Source organism: Sclerotinia sclerotiorum, genomic scaffold (assembly GCF_000146945.2).
Source record: "Sclerotinia sclerotiorum 1980 UF-70 scaffold_6 genomic scaffold, whole genome shotgun sequence".
Classification (NCBI taxonomy): domain Eukaryota; kingdom Fungi; phylum Ascomycota; class Leotiomycetes; order Helotiales; family Sclerotiniaceae; genus Sclerotinia; species Sclerotinia sclerotiorum.
In genome coordinates this window covers 456,553-474,777 of record NW_001820830.1, presented here as the reverse complement: position 1 = coordinate 474,777, position 18,225 = coordinate 456,553, and the positions used below count along the sequence as shown (strand labels likewise).

Below are 18,225 nucleotides of genomic sequence, written 5' to 3'. Positions count from 1 at the left end.
CCATCTGCATCACATCTTATTATTTCGTTCCTAGATGCCTTGAACATTGCGACAACACAACAAACACACCACCCACCACCCACCACCCTCATAACCCCTCTTTACCACCCAAAAGGAATTGTAAGAGACCTTATCTTTCCACGATTCAAAGCCTCTTCCCTCTTCGATGGATGACATGATCTTTCTCAAGTCCATCATCTTACTCGTTACAGTCCCTCGATAGGGATTAATTACCTAGTACACACACTACTACCCTACCTACCTAGTCATTACTACAAGTCTACCACCAACTCAACTTGTGCATTAAAGTTTTGCTGGCAGAATAAAAAGGTTGGCTTCGGTCGGGTACATCCCCATTCGCTACTAGCACCCTCTAAAAGCCTCTAAACCCTCTAGAGCAACGCACTACTTCCTCACTTGTCGTACCTACCCTACCTAAAAGTTACCACTTTTAACTTTTCGTTACGTTGTACCTGTAACTTGTACTGCTTCCACAATATCCAAGAAGTAAGTGACAATGGACGACAAACCATACATACAGAAATCCGCAGAGATGCGAGAGACTCCCTCACCATCACCATTAGATACAAACATTCCATCACCAACCTCAGATCCAAAATCTTCAACAACAGCATCTAGAAGGACTTACGATACATCATCTAGACCGACCGTTAGGAGATTACAAACAAATCGAACATCTTCTGCAACAAATAGTCCAATAGGATCACGGGAATCCTCACCAGTCCGACCTCAACTAAGGAACACCACCTCTGCCGCTCGCTCAGGTACCCCCTCCAGATCAAGGAAGAATAGCCAAGACATTAGTCCTTCACGATCAACCAGTAACCAGTATCCACCATCTGCGGCTGCGATACAACGAGTATTATCAGCTCAAAAGACTCCTCATTTCAATCACGTTGCATCCGAAGCTTCCATTAGAACACCAATTCCTCAGAAGCCGCTAGTAACGAGTGAAGTAAGAGATGGTCCACGTTGGCCTGTATCCCCGAGAATAAGATCCCCCCCTCCAAGACAGAATAGCTTGTTATCACCACGAAGGACCGAACCAGACTTTCCCGCGATCAATGTGCAAAGAACCTCTCCCGCCGCAGAGCCAAGAGTGGAAGGAAAATCTGCCGCAGATAGTGAACCAGAAGAGAATCTGTTAACACCAGGGATGAGAACACCTGCGAGAGGTGTGAGTGGTGGTAGTTCAACGTTAGAAACCGTTCAAGAGATCAGTCAGCCCAATACTCCATCATTCGAACTCGATGGCGCAATCGATGGAGGTTCTCATGAGAACCCGACTCTACCAACAGGACAAGACCTAATGGATGGCGCATCGGTGGACGTACTCAAGAAGCCGGTGATTATAACAACAAATGAGAGTGGGAGTGAGAGTGGTGGGAAGGGAGACAATAAGATGAAGAACATTACTCCTACGACAAGTCGACCTGGCCCCCCCAAATCATTTAGTGGACCATCAGCCGGGCGAGGGAAACCATCTGGAGAAGGTTCTGTCAAAAATATGACCGTGGAGACGGAGACGGTGAGCTCCATTCCACAAATCGCTCTTGCTACCGGCGCGGGAGGATTAGGAGCCAATGGAAGCTTGCGGGCCAAACAAAGTACCGAGACCATTCGACCTAGGAGGGACAAGAAGAAAAGTCGCAAGGCCCCCTCGGTAGCTTCTGGAACGGGTGAGCAATCAATTTCAAGATCCAGACTGTTACATCATCATTCTACACGATCAATCTCAAGTGCATATTCCGCTCGGTCTCCAGACAAGGCGTGCGGACAAGGACCCTCGCCACGTAAAGGAAGTATGGACTCGACGAGTCCCGAGCGGACGGTATCAGAGAGATCTTCTCGTAGACCCAGTTTAAATTTGTATAGTGCTTCCCTTTTGCTAACTAGACAACGTCCAGCCTCTTCCAAAGCAGATATCTTCGAAGCCAAAGTCGCGAGCGCCGTTGACGAAGCGAATTCCTCCGATTCCGAAGAAACCTTTGTTTACGAATCGAATCCACCAGAACAAGAGAGACCTCGTCGATTTCATTCTCGAACCCCAAGTGCTACTTCCATGGCTAGTCAAATAGATGCAAGAAATGGATTGCGCTCAATGATGGACAACGGTAGTCATAGTGTGGCGATGAAGAAGAGTATGAAGTTCGCAAACTCCTCGTACAACAGTGCACCTCAAGAAATGTCAACGGAAGACGATGGAAAGGGTACATCACGGAGTAATCTAGGCAGAGGGACGGCACATCATCATTTCAGTCGCTGGGGCCGAAATGGAGGCAACGGTCATGCATCTCTCTTCGATAACGAATCACCTTTTCCTAATGCCGCGAAATCGAAGTTTTCAGCACATCCTAGCCGACAAGGCTCGAGACCTACAAGTCCTAGAGTGGTGAACTCGGCGAGAATGTCAAACGCAAATGGCAAGAGGACCTCACCCATCAGTTCGGGATATGATCTTGATGATGCAGCGGACGATGAAAGAACACCACTTATTCCGTCTACAATCCGTTCGGCCCGCTCGAGTCGCATACGTCGTGGGAACGCCCCATCATCAAGACACATTGAACATCAAAGACAAAGCCGCTCATTCTTCGCCCGTTTTGCTGGATGCATGTTCCTATCCTTGTTAATTCTCCTTGTTGTGGCAGGTGCTGTTGTGTTCTTGTTTGCGACAACTCAACCACTAGCGAATGTGAAAGTATTGGCTTTGAAAAATATACTAGCCAGCGAGCAAGATGTGATTATAGATTTACAAGTTATTGCCCAGAATCCAAATCTGGTTGCCGTCACTATCGACTCCATGGATATGGTTATCTTTGCAAAGTCCAAATACGCTGGAACCGATTCTGAATGGTGGACACAGCCTTCTGGGAGGATATCATGGAGACGTGGAACCAAACAAAAACGTGATGATCCAATTGATGATCCACCGGTGGACGATGATCCAAATACCAATCCAAACTTGGAAATTGGACACATTTACGATTTCGAGAGTCCGCTGATATTTGAGGGGTCGCCATTTCAACGTATATCATCTGTATCTGTTGGTGAGATGCGAATACTAAAACCTGGCAACCAGACGGAGCCACGTGGATCGGAACGTTGGGGACGAGTTCTTCAACATGAGTTCGAACTCATCGTCCGAGGTACGCTGAAATACACACTTCCACTTAGCTCGAAAGCCAGAAGTGTAGGAGTAGAGGGTCGGGTCACAGTTAAGCCAAATGCAGCTGATCAAGATCCTGACAATATTCATATCATTGACGGGACTCATCACTTGTTCGATTAGAGGAGTAAATTACTCCACCTTACAGCACGGGTGGTGCAGCAACCACCAAAATATTTCTTTTTTCTATCCTTTGCTTCTGTAAATTGAGCGTCAGTCACATCATAAAAACTCAAGCGAAGGCGCTTTTCATGGGGCACATGGCAGGCAAAGGCGATGAGTAATTTTTTTTTTCATGTTACACACAGGATGGGTATTTCTCATCTCTTTCTTTCGTTGGATTATACAAAACAGAATCACTTGAACTTAGCGCTCTGAATTGATTTCGGGATCATGAACATTCCCGATTTATTGCGATTAAAAGTATTAATCAACGAGTTTCCTTTGTCGAGTACAGTACGACGATTTTTCCTGCTCATCGCACATGAGAAGATATACCTTGCAACTGCGAAAATATCATGTCGACATTTTTTCATCTTTTTTACTATTTGATATGGGAGGGTATGGGGTAGGATTGGCATGGGGTTTTCTTTTGGGAGTGGGGTGATGGGAAGGTTACATTTGTCTTTCTTCTTTTGATTGGGATGGGCGAAAATGAAATGATCATAGATGTTTGTTTGTTCTGTCATTGTGACAAGAAATTCATATAGATGGGATTGGGCTTGGCTTGGCCTTTCTTGCAGAAGAAATGGATGAAAGAAATAACGGCTCTTATGATTGATTACTCTAGAAGAATTCAAGATGGATGGAAAGGCGTTGAGGGACGAGGGGAAGAAGTGGGGAAGAAATGGTGTTGCAGGGTTGAAAGGGATTGAATGGTGGAGTGATGAAAGAAGGATGGATGAAGGAATTTGTACAAATGATATGCATGAAATGCTTGGTAGCTGGTAACTGACTGGTAACTGGAAGGGAAAGGAAACTCTTCGATTATTGGAAGTTTACCACCCTTGGTCAGACCATATGGATGTGGAAGGATGGATGGATGGATGGATGGATGGATGGGAAGTGGGAGGCAGAGGAGAGAGTGTGCGGGGAAGGGAAGGGATGTGTACTGTATAGTACGTAGCGGAATGAAAAAGATATCAAATCAGAAATAGGAGAAAATCTTGAATTGAGTTGATTTGGTTTGGTTTGGATGGGTTTCGGTGGGTTGAGTATATGATTTATTGATTAAGTGGTATGTGTGTATGTACATGTATGTGTATTCATCCTCCTAACTCAGATCTCGAATAACATTTACGGAGTGAGTACATTATACAGCAGGGCTAGCTAGCAGCTAGTAGCTACTATTATCATTATCATTATCATTATCTTTGGAGTCTTAACTCTATATCCTAGCTTTCACTCGGTCGGTTAGTCAGGAGGTTAGTCAATCAGTCAGGAGCTTTTTCGAAGCAAGAAGTTTCTTGAGAGGAAGTTTTATAAATGAATATTATAGAATTAATGATTATTATTCTATGTGCGTGTATAGAGTAAAGAAAGTGCTTTCTTTGCTTGTGCTTGTGCTCAAGCGAGCTCGATGTCTAGTCTAGATGGCTAGCTAGCTAGCTGGCTGGTGTTTCTCAAGGGTTGTTTGTGGTTTGAACGGACTTTTCTTTTTTTGGTTTTTTTGGTTGGGGGGTTGGTTTTTTATCTCCTTGATATGATAGATGATAGAAAAGAGTGGATTGGAATGGAATAAATTGATTTGGGGTTGTAATGAGGTTCTTGAGTGTGGTTTTCTCGTCTTTTTTCTTAGTTACGAGGGGCCTTTGGAGAGCGGTGTTTGGAATGGTTTGGATGTGGGATTGTGATATTGATGTTGTTGACCACGATGATGAAGAGGAAGAGGAAGAAGAGTCTTTGTGGATTACAGGTTTTTTTGGGGTGTGTTTGTTATATCAATGAATCAGAATAGGAACGAGATTTATTGTAGAAAAGTAGCAGTAGTATAAGTACCACCCCACTCTTTGATCCCGAACTGCAATGCAAGGAATTCCATGAGGGATGGAGAAAAATGTGTAAGCTTATTTGTACGAGAAGCTTCGGTGTTCTTAAAGATGGGGCTTGATTTCAATGTAATATTTGCATTGGATAGAAGCTATGAGCTGGATTTTCTTAGGCCGGGTTGTCTTTGTATGAGGTTAATGGGATGATTTGATGATTGGGATCATGATTATATATTTATCTATATCCCATAATTTGAGATATGGATTTTGGGTGCAAGTTTTTAAATCAGCTAGTCATTCGTGAAGACCTCATTTACCTACTTCATCAAGATTACTCAAATCCAAAGTTAAGAAGATAGATAGATATGTCTTCCCAAGACGGCATAATGGATATCGATGATGAGGATTCTGTTCCTGAGCACCTGGAAAATAAAGATACAATGCTCAAACTCGAATTCATCGATGATTTGAAAAAATTGGGTATTAATGAGCTGGTTAATCTTCCGCAGGTATATATGTTCGCTTATTTATTATTGCAATATCCATACCCCAATCCATTCAACCATCCAACCAACTCCCCACAAACAGCCAAAGATCAAACTAACAAACCCAAAAAAAAAACAGCTCGTCGTAATAGGCGATCAAAGTTCGGGCAAAAGTTCCGTTCTCCAAGCCATAACGCAACTTCTCTTCCCCGTAGACGACGGTCTCTGTACTCGGTTCCCGACCGAGGTTTCCCTGCAACGAGCAGCGGATTTGGCGCTCGAGATTAGTATTGCGAAACCCGTGCGTGCGTTTGATGCGCTGGTTCAGCCGGTTTCGTTTAAGAGGTGGTTGGAGAAACAGGCGCTGCGTATTGAGGAGTTTAATGCGAGGTGGACAGGGCAGGATGCGCATATGGTGGAGTTTGGTGATATTATTACGCAGGTGGGTGGGTTTGTTTTTGTTGGCCTTTGCAATTGTTGTGGTTGAGCGTTGAGACTAATATCTTGATAGGCAAGAGTAGCAATCATGGGAGATTCCATTGAACCGAGTAAAGCTATCACGGCGCAAAACAGGAAAAACGTACTCAGTGATGCGACTCTGAAAATTGTGAAGAAGGGTCCGGGTGAAATCAATATTACAATTATTGATATACCTGGTTTGGTTTCACGTAAGTCTTTGCGATATATTCATGGTTGATCGACTTTCTAACACTTTCAGCAAATCATACCGCCAATAAAATGGCTAAATCATTGGTGGATCGTTACATAAATAATCCCAGAAGTATTGTTCTGTAAGTCAAGCAGAAAGGAAGTTGTAAAGTTTGACTAATATCCTCAAGGGCTGTTGCACATCCTGCAAATGTGGAAACTCAAGATATTTTCGAACTTATTGCAAAGATTGATGGGTGGAAAGATCGTGTCATTGGTGTTATTACTAAGTGTGATAAGATAGAAGTAGATGGGGATGATTGGGTTTGTATTTTTTATGGCTGTCACTTCTATCGTGCCTATATACTGATAAAGAGACAATGACAGGTTTACAGAGCCATCAAGAACGAAGAGTCTGATCTTAATTTCAATAGGTGTCTCAAATACGGCTGGTTTGCATTGCGGAATCTTTCTCCCGCAGAAAGAAAAGCTAAGCTCAGTAGCAATGATCGAGATATGAAGGAAGCAGCATTATTCCGTCAAAAAGCCTGGACAGATCTCAAATGTCCCCAAAAACTCGGCATCAAGAATCTCAAAGATGCTTTGACGATAATGCATAATGAAAATGTCACACGAAGTATTCCACAACTCATTCCCGAAATTGAAAAACGTCTACAAGCTGCTGAGGCGCGGATTAAAGGATTAGGTCTGCCACGAACCACACCGGAGAGTCAGATGAATTGTCTCGTCAATCTTGCCACGAAGTATTCTCTTCACGCAGCTGATGCTATCGATGGACATAATGATCGTTTACCCGTCAGTTGCGCAGAAGTAAAGATTCGAAAAATCGTCCGTGATGCTCTCAATGATTTTAGGGATAAGATGATTGCGGTGTATGAAGAACGATTCAATTTCAATCGTCCAGCATTTTCTCTAGAATCAGAGGAAGAACGAACATGGGAAAGATCAATACTTAAAAACAAGTACTTATCTGAAATCGCCAATTGCATCAACGATAATCGTGGCATGGAAATGGCAGATGAAGTTAACACAGCCGTATTACGCAGTCTCTGGTGCGGAATAACACCAGATTGGAGAGAACAAACGCAAAAACTCATCGAGCATCTAATCAAAGCAATAGGTAAATCAGTAGAATTCCTACTCCGAGCAATCTGCGACGAAGAATCCCTCCGTCTCAACATTCAAAGCCTCCTCGAAGAAGACAAAAAAAAAATCCAAAGCGACGCGCTTCGCGAACTGGAACATCTTCTCAACGACGAAAAATCCGGCCTAATCGTCACGCTCGGCAAATGGAACGTGCGGCGGCTGCAAGAATTACGCAGCGGACGAATCGATTTCATGGTTGCGAGATTAGAGGCGCTTAAAACGAGGGATAGGGGGGTTGTGCGTATGCTGGTACAAACGTGGTTTGGACATCATGCGAAGATTGAGGCGATTTTTACAACTCATGATAAATTGGCTAGTTATTATGAGATTGGGATGGTGAGGTTCGTGGATAATGTTTGTCATCAGGTTTGTGAAAGGCATCTTTTGGGGGGGAAGAGTCCGTTGAGGACTTTTGCGCCGGATGTGATTACGAGGAGGTTTCAGGGGGTGAGTTTTATTTGGGTTGTTTTTCTTTCTCTCATCCCTCATCCCCCATCTCCATTCCCATTGCTATATACACCTCTGCACATGCAAACCTTACTTCTCCCTACCAAAAAAAATCACCATCACCATCACCAACCCAAAATACCCTTAAACAAACCCTCTACAAAAGCAACTCAACTCAACTCAACTCAACTCAACTCAAATACAAACAAACAAAAAAACTAACTAACCAAAACCAACCCCCCACAGAACGAAGAAGCACTACGAAAAATCGCAGGAGAAACTAATCAACAACTAGCTGATCGCGATAAATTGAGACAGGAAAAGGAATTGTTGAATCAGGCTATGATTAAGGCGAAGGAGTATAGGGTTAATTTGGGGGTGCAGGGGTTGGGGTTGTGAGGGGTTGGGGAGGGAGGAATGTGTGGATGATTGATGGATGGATGGATGGATGGATGGATGGGGGAAAGTCATAAATAAAAGATAGGTTTCAGAGGTGGGAAATGTGATGGCATGAGAATGGGAATGGGAATGAGAATGAAAATAAACGCGATAATTTTGAATAGGGGGTAACCTTAAGCGAAGTTAAAGTATTCTTACCAGTTAATCAGCCTCATCAAAAACCTTGTAAATCTATAAGGTGAATTTGAAAATGTTCATTTACTTGTTTTTATTTTATACTTATATATATAGATATTAAAATTAATGAAATTGAAAAATAAAATTTATTTTAAATTATTATATGTTAAAAGGAATGACCTTACACAGGGAATAGTGGGAAGCTGACTGTTACGTTGCAACATTATAACTATTATCACGTGTTATAGGATCACATGAATAGTCTTGTGAGGGAGCGAGGGAGCGAAGGAGCGAGATTCGAATCTCGCTCCCCAGCTCCATCGCTCCAATGTTGGAATACGAAGGTCTATATAATCAAGATGGATTCCCTTTGTATAGAGCTTCGTGCTCAAGATCAAGATCAATCATTTAGTATACTCTACTATTAGTTACGAATTGCATCATTGTCATTACTTTAAGTCCCTGCTTGACGCCTAGTTATAAATGTTGACCTCCTGGGATCTTGGCAGCATATGCATATATATTGCATGATGCATATAAGGAGCAAACAAAACTCAACTTTTAATTCATTCTTTCCTTTTTGGTATATTGTTTGTGTTACGTGACGGTTGTTATCTCACTAGTGGCTCACGTGCACTAGCCCTGTATATAAAGACCTTCTTACTTAGAATCTTCTTAGTTCTTTAGTTTTAGATTCTAAGTGATTGAATTGACTCCGTTTACGACTTTTCCGTCACAGTTTGTTTGCTTTCAATATTTTGATTTCAAAGCACTTTAATTCCGAAGGCTGAATACCTAACCCTATTCCTTTATTTTTTGAATATATACTCGCAGCTTAACTGCTTAGCTAGTGAAAAAATTCAATCTGATGCTCTTTCTGGTCTCAAGAAACCCAATAATAAACCACCTCGAGAGCCTAGAGCACTTCCACGTGATCTAGACGGCAAACCTTGTAACACTGACAGGGCAGAACTGAGGCTATATTGGGCTTTTATATGAATCACACATTGTCTCTATTCTACAGAGAGCTTCTCAATCTAGTCCTAATAGGACTAGTGCCTTGTGCACGTGCTACGCAGGAACCATTCACTTTAACATAAATATTAATTTTTGATATTTTTGATATTTTCAAAAGAGAGAAAGTACCCCGAAAAGAAAATACTAGACTGAAAGTTTTAATCAATTCTTATAATAAGAAAGATCTCTAACAATAATAAAAGAATTATATAATCAACCCCGCAAAAATATCAATCAATAAAGAAATAAGGTTACTGTAACGATACTATACTGGAGGCAGCGGCTGCCAAGGTTTCGTCTGGTTGGTAGTTGTGGGTTAAGGCTTTATCACTGGTCTTCACTTGGAAGTGAAGTCGTTACTAGATCAAGTAGAATGTAGGTAAACTAATTGATAACTAAGTTGAGCACAAAGCTCCTTAACTACGAGACTAAATGAATGTTTATATACCCTATATCATCTTTTGAGGACCTTTGGGACCCTAAGGTCCAAAAGGTCCTCGAGGTCACGTGAATTAATGAATCGTGACAGTTACTAGATCAGAAATACATATCTCATACACAACCTCATTCATACTTTATATTAAGATCTTACAATCAGGATATTTCCTCCGCCTCATCCTCATCTTCATTCTCTTTATCCTCCTCTCTTCCTCCCCTCTTCCTCCCCTCTTCCTCCCCTCCTCTCCTCCTCTCCTTCGCCCCCTACCGCATACACTTTGATTACTTCCATAAATAAATCTTACAATTGTTAACTACAAACTACAAACTACAAATCATCAACTATAAACAAAACTTAAATATAAGACACCCTTCCCTAGAAACTCCCAAAAGACAAAAACACTACATGAATGACATTGCAATGCAAAGATACAAAAACCCACCATACTCACTCCTCTCTTAAATTTTCGAATTTTTAATCACTAGATTACCCAATCAAAAAGAGATAGATAATAATATCAGGACTTTCTCGTTCTACATTCTACATTCCATATTCCGTATATGGATGTGGATTGTACTCCGTATTTTTCATTCCAGAGGTAGAGGTTGGAATTTTCGTAGTGTATGTAATGTTTACTGATTTAAATGTTAATGTTATTAACCCAGTGATGAATAGATGGGTGATGTGATGTATTTCGTGATTAATGATTGAGATGAATAAATAGATAAAAAGAAAGGATAAAACCCCTCCAGTATTTTCGCTTTAAAATAAATTTAGATTTTTGAAGAGAACAGTAGAGGTCCTATCTAAAATTTGATATATTCATTATTTATTCATTCATTAGCTTTTAATGATATCAAAATGTCATTAACCTCAACGTTTCCGATGATTCAATATCAAAGTACATCATCAAATTTTGCATCATCATCAACTTCATTACAAGATCTCATTTACTACTATCCTACCTACCTAGATACCCCATATCCCACATCAACAGCGAATAATTTCCACCCACCTCCACCTCTTACCAAACCGATCGGTACCGGTACTCATCCGAATAATCTGAGACAAGACTGGTAAATAAGAAAGCAAGCAAGCAATCTGATGATGATGATGATGCGCCGATAAGGTTAATTCCTATCGATTGTAGATTATAGATTGCGGATTATCGACGATACGATACGATAGATATAATGGAGAAAAAGATTTGCATATAGTACCTATACTAGGTAACCTTAAATGAGGAGCCGAAATGAATGAAAATCTAGTTTTACCAGTGTTCGTTCCTAAGGACCTTGCTATAACTATAACTACTAGGTATAACTACTAGGTATACTCCGTAAATCTTTGTATGGAGTTTTAAATTCTTGGAATGAATGGAATGATAGAATAAGGGAAGAAATAAATGAATTGATATGATATGATGGGTAGGAGAAAAGTCTAGTCTGTTAGGGATTGATTGACTGATTGATAGATTCGTAAATTGAAATTGGGATCAAGATGAATTCAATGCGGCTCGATCATACATAGATGAACCAAGTTACTTTTTCGCTTCATATACTGAGTATTGGTAGGTAGATAACTACTGTAACTCATAAGGTACTCATTCATCTATTCATAATAAATAAATAAATAAATCTTCTTACCTTACCCCATACAAGCTTACACTCACTTACTTACTCACTAGAGTAAAGATAAACCTCTCTTCCCAACCTCCTCATTCATAGCTCAACTCAACCCAAGTTACGGAGTACCGTACCCAACCCCTATTTTATGAATATCTCCTCCATAATCCATCCATCCCAAGAATCCCATCCTGAATTTTGTGGAGAGGTGGCAGGCGGGTCTTTCCCTACGCGGAGTCGATGAAGTTGACTTGGATTACGGAGATCGGAGGAGAAATACTAAAGCGGGATAATTAGATGATCTTTTTATCGATTTTGGTGTTTTGGCAAGGTACCTACCCACCTAGTCGTAATGTTATTTTCCATTTTTGAATTTAAATTCGAGCTTTGATATTGCTTATATACTGCGTAATGTTTGTTTGTTTGTTTATTTGTTTTGATGTAAATATTAATTAAACACGTCGAACGGATTGGGAATCAAAGTAAACAAAGACTTTTCATTCATATGAGTTTTTTGCTGTAAAGGTTATGAAGTTGGAAAGTGCTGGGTCCATGTACTTATTAGTTTTAAGAAGTCTCTTCTCTTTCGTTCAGTAGGTATCTATGGCGAGCATAACATAGCATGACATAGCATGAAATGAATCCTTGGGAAAAGTACAATGATGCTCGTGATGCATGCCCAAAATATACGTGGCACGAGAAGGAGCGCGTAAGGTAAATTGAAATTCTTTCTTTACAGCGTCTATGCATGGAGGGGAACAAGAAGTTTGATTGTTGTCAGTATCGTGAATACCATCCATGTTCTTGGCTGTGTTGGAACAGATGGGGTTTATTCTTAGGACACGGAGTATTTGGCAGGAAAATTGGAGTTTCAAAAGTTTTACTGGATCAATTTTGTCGGTGCTGTCTAGCTGTCCAGTCAATGTGCATATTATTGATCGAGGGCTGCTTGGGGTTGAAGTACTGTGGTCCAAGCGAATGGGTAGGTAGCGTAGCAGCAGGCAGTAGTGAAAAACCCAGATGGATGAGATGAACCAACAAGGTATGGTAAGATCTTACCAACTTCTAATAGAGGGGCTAGAAGAACAATGTAAAATACGGAAGATAGATTTTGATTGGGGAAGAGTCAATCAGTTTTTAATCCAAACTTGCCGCTTTAAATGTTTTCCTGACACGATTTGATAAGACCGTGACTGATCTGTGCTTTACGCGTTTCATTGGTCTAAATTTGTTGATAAGCAAAATAAACAAAAACCAAATCGGAATTAGGAATCATACAGCCCCGGATATGTAGTACTGTAGATATGTAGTATGTACCTAGTAGGTATGTACATGAAAGGACGAATCCCATTTTGAAACTGGCTGCACGCTGTGTACAGAAAAGTTTGAAACGATATAAGACTTGGAAAGCTAAGAAAGAATGTTACATTTGTAAGCAAAGCTAAGAGAAATGGGAGAATTTGTACCTCCTTACATGCCGTTTTGGATAGAAGTTGTAACGGTCGAGATGTTGTAGAACCTCATAATCTTTATCGGTTTTTGGTGTTTTGGTACCTGGGTGTATCACGGAAGGGAATGGATAGATTGGATGAAGACGATGAAAATCATAGAAAATCACAGGTGCCCAGGATCTAGGTGGTCAAAGTTTCTTCATAAATAAAGTGTGGCTAATAATTTATCTATCGATTTTAGGTCATTTTTGGTCTTTCGGCTTGTCTCAAAACGCGTCAAGGTTAAGCGAAAAACAGGTAAAAAGAACGAAAAAGACGCGTTTTTGAGTAAACAACTTTTCTTTCCTGTTTTCCCCCAATAGAATGACAGAGCTACAGAGCTAAACTTGATCTCCCATCACAAACTGCCTAGTATATTATACTATAGGGACCGTGAGATCTTACTTATACTACACTATACTAATACACTACTCATACATTCTAAAGTCTAAAGCAACAAATTCTTTCCGCATATTCCATTTCAAACATTTCAATAATTTACTTTTCCTGGGTAGTTGGCATAACCTGACGAAAACTCGACAATAAGAATAAACGACATTTAATCTCTCCATTTCCAATAATACCGATACCTACCCTACCTACCGACACTTACACATTCCAACCACGAATATTGGCAATACGAAACTGGTTTTCTATCCAAAGAGGGGTTGTTGAGAGAAGAAAGAACAAAAAACATTTCAACGTCGGCATTCAAATAATAGGCATTACCTACCTAGGTACCTCTCTACTAGTATCTTTGCGACAAGTCACTACGATCACTACGCGCCCATTGGTCTTTCCATCTAAAGCACATCCCAACCCCAAATCTCAAATTCAACGGAGACGCCAAAACTTAAAGTCAGGTCCGATCAAAGTCAACTGCGTACGATACGGCATCTGCTGTACATTCGACTTCGAATTCTTTTGGAAAGAGGAAAGAGCCATACTAAACTATACCAAGTATGACGTGAAGACTTTCCTTTCTCTACTTCATCTACAGAGTACATTCATCATCGCGACTGCCTTTTATAATTTACAACGTACCATTTACGAACCAACAATTTCCCAACGACGACCAAATCCGACCCGTATAACTCTCTTCCCTCTGTCTTACGCCACTATCCTCTTCTCCCGACATTCCTCGAATTGTTTCTTTACCTGTACAGTCTACATTCCGGTCGATTTCCAATAAAATACCCATTTTGGACAATACTTGTTGATCATTTCTTTCTCAAGTTATAGTCTATTCAATCGAGCATTCAAAAACAATCTGCGACATAAAGGAACTCTGTATTAGCTGGTCCCATCTCATCCACAACCTTTTCTTTCTATAGATCCGAGGCCTGCGACAAGAACGACGCGACAAATTCCAAAATAGAATCAGGGAGAAAAGTTATTCACTTTCTGTAACGACTACATTTCTTCATGTCGCAAGACTAATAATTTTCGACATCAGCGCCGAGAAAAGAGATCACTCATTTTAAATTGTTAAACCGCGACATTCCAACAAACATCATGTCGTACTCCAATAGTGGCGGGGGCACCCTTACTATGCCATCACCTACACATGTTCACCATGTTGATGTTACCTCAGCAGTGAGATCGCTAAGACGTTCTATATCGCGTTCGCCATCCAAGTTCCGACTGGTCACCAAATCACCTAGCCCATCACCAAAATCCCCGCTGTCGCCATCTCCATTGTCACCATCTAAGCGCGCATCTTCATATCCTGCCTTGTTCGCCGGAACAAGTACACCTCACACACCATCACCACTTGCTGTACCATTTCCTCCAAGCGCAAGATTGGCACTTCGATCCTCGTCGCGAGCCAAGACTGCCCCTCCTCGACAAGGCACCCGTCTACGAACATCACCTAGAAGTCCTATGAAGCGGGCATTGAGCCAAACAATAGATACTGGTAACGCGACTCCAACACCGCTCGGTTTTATGGGTGGGCAAGAAAATTTTGGAGGTCGCAGTCCTGTCGAGGGAAAGAGCCCGGAGAAGATTCCGAGAATGCAACTTAATTTAGATTCGATTGCGCCGGTCAACCAGGCATTGTCGCGATTAGGTGGCGACGGAGCCAGTGATTGCAATATCTCCAATCCAAGCCCACTGAAGCGCAGCGATACGATCATGAACCTTGATCAGGCAAGCCTCGGAAGTCCAGTCGCAAAGCGTAGAAGTCTTCACGGTTCTGCCAACTTTGGCCAGGACTTCAACGCCTTTGATCCACCACAGGCAGCAGCCCCTCCATCGCAATTTGATATTCATAGTGATTTGAATCACGAATATGAACTATCCGCCACAGTTCTTACTTCTGAAAATACTGCATCTCCTTTCACCTCGACGCCTCGACGTTCCTCCTCTTTGCGCAAATCTACATTACTTCAAAGAAATGGTGAGAAGACTTCCTGGGGTCGAAGACATGCAGCTCAAATTTTAGCTGCGCAACAATCCGCACAACAACAACCTTTTGCCATTGCAAACCAGGACATTGTCAGCCCAAGTAAGCAAAAGAATCGTCCAAGATTGTCGTTGGATCAGTTCGTTGCACCACCAAACCGCGATAGCCCGTTTAGTCCCCAGGGTAACCTTCCAAATGCTTCTATGCACGCGGTCAATCAATCACAACAACCCACACATCAGCCACATCCACTTTCACGTACCATGACAAATTCTTCCTCTAACTCGAGCATCGCCGAGGATTCACCTGTTCAACAAGTTCCCGTTAACTTTGCTGGAAACCAAAAGTCCAAGATTGATTTTTCAAAATCTTTACCTGCCGGAGCTCTAAGACCCTTCAATTTGGATGCTCCTGATGACTTCTCAACTCCCAAGAATTTCAGAGCGGTTAAGCCATTACCTGCTGCGTTCATGTCGACGGGTCTCATCTCAAAGGTCAACAGAAGACCGGAAGAAGTTCAAATGCTTCGTGGAAACACCAAGTCAAATGTTCCAGACACCCCATGTAAGAAGCAGAATAACATTTTCGGTACTTACCCAGCCGCAGTGCCAACTAGCGCCATTGCCAAAGCTAGACAAATCCGGCATTCATTCGGTACCCCATCAACACCTTTCAATCCCCATGGAGCACCAGCCATCGGTACCTTTGGAAAGGGCAATGGCGTATTTGGAAGTAGCTTTGGTCAACCGCGGGGTCTAACTCGACGAGGTAGCTTTCTTAGCATTGATGGAGACGACGTTGGATCGCCGGATTTCAAGACCGACAGTCAAATTAGTGATTTTGATCTCCCACCAACTCCAACGAAGCAAGCCCCAAGCTTTGCTCATTTTCAAAACGGTAGTCCTACGAGTCATCGATCGATTTCGGCCTCAATGTCTGCTGTGGGTGGCTATAACTTAGGAAAGATACCAAGATCAAGCAGTAAGTTGAACCTCTCTACGAGTCCAGGCGAGCAGGAAGAGGAAGACAGCGATACTTCCATCGATATGAGCGACTCTCCTACACCTGCCGCTGCCGGGCTTCCCTTCAGTACTTCTATTTCTGTACCTTCGTTTTCTAGATCCCGAGCTCTGCGGGGTATGCAATCTCCTTCGCCGTTGATGGCTAAATCTCTTACTACATCTTTTTTGAGTCCTTCAAGACATCCTTCAAGAAAGCCCGGTTTTGCTAAAATTAGTCACGTGGCTCCAGCCAGTCCATTGGAGCGTGTAGATTTCATCGAGAGACTGTCACCTTGTACACCTCAAGACAGCATGTTACCACCCGATCCCAGCGGGCTCTCCATCTCTAATCATAAGGATGGTCAAGCTCAACTCGGTGCTAACAGTGCTCCTGTTGCTCCACCTCCAGCTACCCCAACCACTGGTCGAGATTATTTCGGCAAAACCAGCACCACCCCAATCGGAAGCTTCCCACCTCGAGATGTGGATGAGTCCCTCGTATCACGATTCGATCAGGTAGAGATGATTGGAACTGGAGAATTTTCCCAGGTCTACCGAGTTACCCAGAGCTCTCAAAAGGCATCAGCATTCCTCTTTGGTGATTCAGTCGACTCCCCAATGACTGGTAGAACACCACCAACACCCCAGCCACCACGTATCTATGCCGTCAAGAAGTCTAAACAACCATACCAAGGCTACAAGGATAGATCCCGGAAGCTCAAAGAAGTTGAGGTTATTAAGGCACTTGGTCAGGCTGACAACGTGGTTCACTATGTTGACTCTTGGGAAGAGAAGAACTACTTATACATTCAGACCGAGTTTTGTGAAGAAGGCAGTCTCGATATCTTCCTCTATCAAGTTGGTCGAAAGGGAAGAGTAGATGATTTCAGGATCTGGAAGATTTTACTAGAGATTGGACAGGCAAGTTAAGCCCCTCTATGATTATCACAACTTGACTAACATTTGACAGGGCCTTAAACATATCCATGATTCTGGCTTCATTCATCTTGATATTAAACCCGCCAACATCATGATTACTTTTGAAGGTGTCTTAAAAATTGGAGATTTTGGTATGGCAACTTCATGGCCTGCTTCAGATGCAATTGAAGGTGAAGGAGACCGTGAATACATTGGACCAGAGATTCTCCTTGGACATTATGACAAACCAGCAGATGTTTTCGCCCTTGGTATGGTCATATTCGAGATCGCTACCAACGTATACCTTCCCGACAACGGTGTCTCTTGGCAACGACTCAGATCCGGAGACATGAGCGAAGCCCCAAGTCTTACTTGGAGTGAAGCAAGTAGCATGCTCCGTGATGCTAATGGCATACCCATTGTACCAAGTGATGATTCCATGACAAGCGATGATGAATTCGATGCCGACCTTGGTTCACCAATTGCTGCTAGCCGAAAACGATTTACCTCGTCTTCCCAAGTCATTTGCTCATGACGCAAGCAACTTATTCGGTTCTTCTCGACGTGGTGAACTTGAACAAGCTCCAGAATTTATGAGAGACCCTAATCATGAATGTACCCTCGATAAGCTTGTTCGATGGATGATCTCACCACTTCCTCAAGATCGACCTTTGATTCATGAAGTACTTGAAGCAGAAGGCCTTCAATGGGTTAGCAATAGAAGACGTGCTGGAGCCACTGTTTTTGAAGGAAACTGGGGACCAGCAGATGAAGTCCTAGATGATGCTGAGATGATGGATGTTTAAAATCTTTCAAGATTTTGCTGC

The 18,225-nt window shown here is 42.2% G+C and overlaps 6 protein-coding genes across 6 annotated transcripts; 5 read left to right on the top strand and 1 right to left on the bottom strand.

Annotated features, from left to right (window-relative positions):
- Positions 1-517: 517 nt before the first annotated feature.
- On the top strand, positions 518-3,313 carry SS1G_05001 (hypothetical protein; the record flags this gene model as incomplete). Its single annotated transcript, XM_001593524.1, has 2 exons — positions 518-1,700; positions 1,929-3,313. 2 exons carry the CDS (start codon positions 518-520, stop codon positions 3,311-3,313), a joined length of 2,568 nt encoding a protein of 855 aa, XP_001593574.1.
- Positions 3,314-3,991: 678 nt separating this feature from the next.
- On the top strand, positions 3,992-4,141 carry SS1G_05000 (predicted protein; the record flags this gene model as incomplete). Its single annotated transcript, XM_001593523.1, has 1 exon — positions 3,992-4,141. One exon carries the CDS (start codon positions 3,992-3,994, stop codon positions 4,139-4,141), a length of 150 nt encoding a protein of 49 aa, XP_001593573.1.
- Positions 4,142-5,020: 879 nt separating this feature from the next.
- On the top strand, positions 5,021-8,324 carry SS1G_04999 (hypothetical protein; the record flags this gene model as incomplete). The annotated part of the gene is made up of 8 exons (XM_001593522.1): positions 5,021-5,116; positions 5,538-5,687; positions 5,803-6,105; positions 6,175-6,331; positions 6,382-6,454; positions 6,503-6,635; positions 6,699-7,925; positions 8,172-8,324. The coding sequence occupies 8 exons, from the start codon at positions 5,021-5,023 to the stop codon at positions 8,322-8,324; spliced, it is 2,292 nt and encodes a 763-aa protein (XP_001593572.1).
- Positions 8,325-10,818: 2,494 nt separating this feature from the next.
- Positions 10,819-11,037, top strand: SS1G_04998 (predicted protein; the record flags this gene model as incomplete). Its single annotated transcript, XM_001593521.1, has 1 exon — positions 10,819-11,037. One exon carries the CDS (start codon positions 10,819-10,821, stop codon positions 11,035-11,037), a length of 219 nt encoding a protein of 72 aa, XP_001593571.1.
- Positions 11,038-12,719: 1,682 nt separating this feature from the next.
- SS1G_04997 (predicted protein) lies at positions 12,720-14,273 on the bottom strand (the record flags this gene model as incomplete). Its single annotated transcript, XM_001593520.1, has 4 exons — positions 12,720-12,804; positions 13,049-13,213; positions 13,806-13,875; positions 14,117-14,273. 4 exons carry the CDS (start codon positions 14,271-14,273, stop codon positions 12,720-12,722), a joined length of 477 nt encoding a protein of 158 aa, XP_001593570.1.
- A 314-nt stretch (positions 14,274-14,587) lies between these two features.
- Positions 14,588-17,933, top strand: SS1G_04996 (hypothetical protein; the record flags this gene model as incomplete). Its single annotated transcript, XM_001593519.1, has 3 exons — positions 14,588-16,616; positions 16,731-17,338; positions 17,451-17,933. 3 exons carry the CDS (start codon positions 14,588-14,590, stop codon positions 17,931-17,933), a joined length of 3,120 nt encoding a protein of 1,039 aa, XP_001593569.1.
- Between the last annotated feature and the right edge of the window lie 292 nt (positions 17,934-18,225).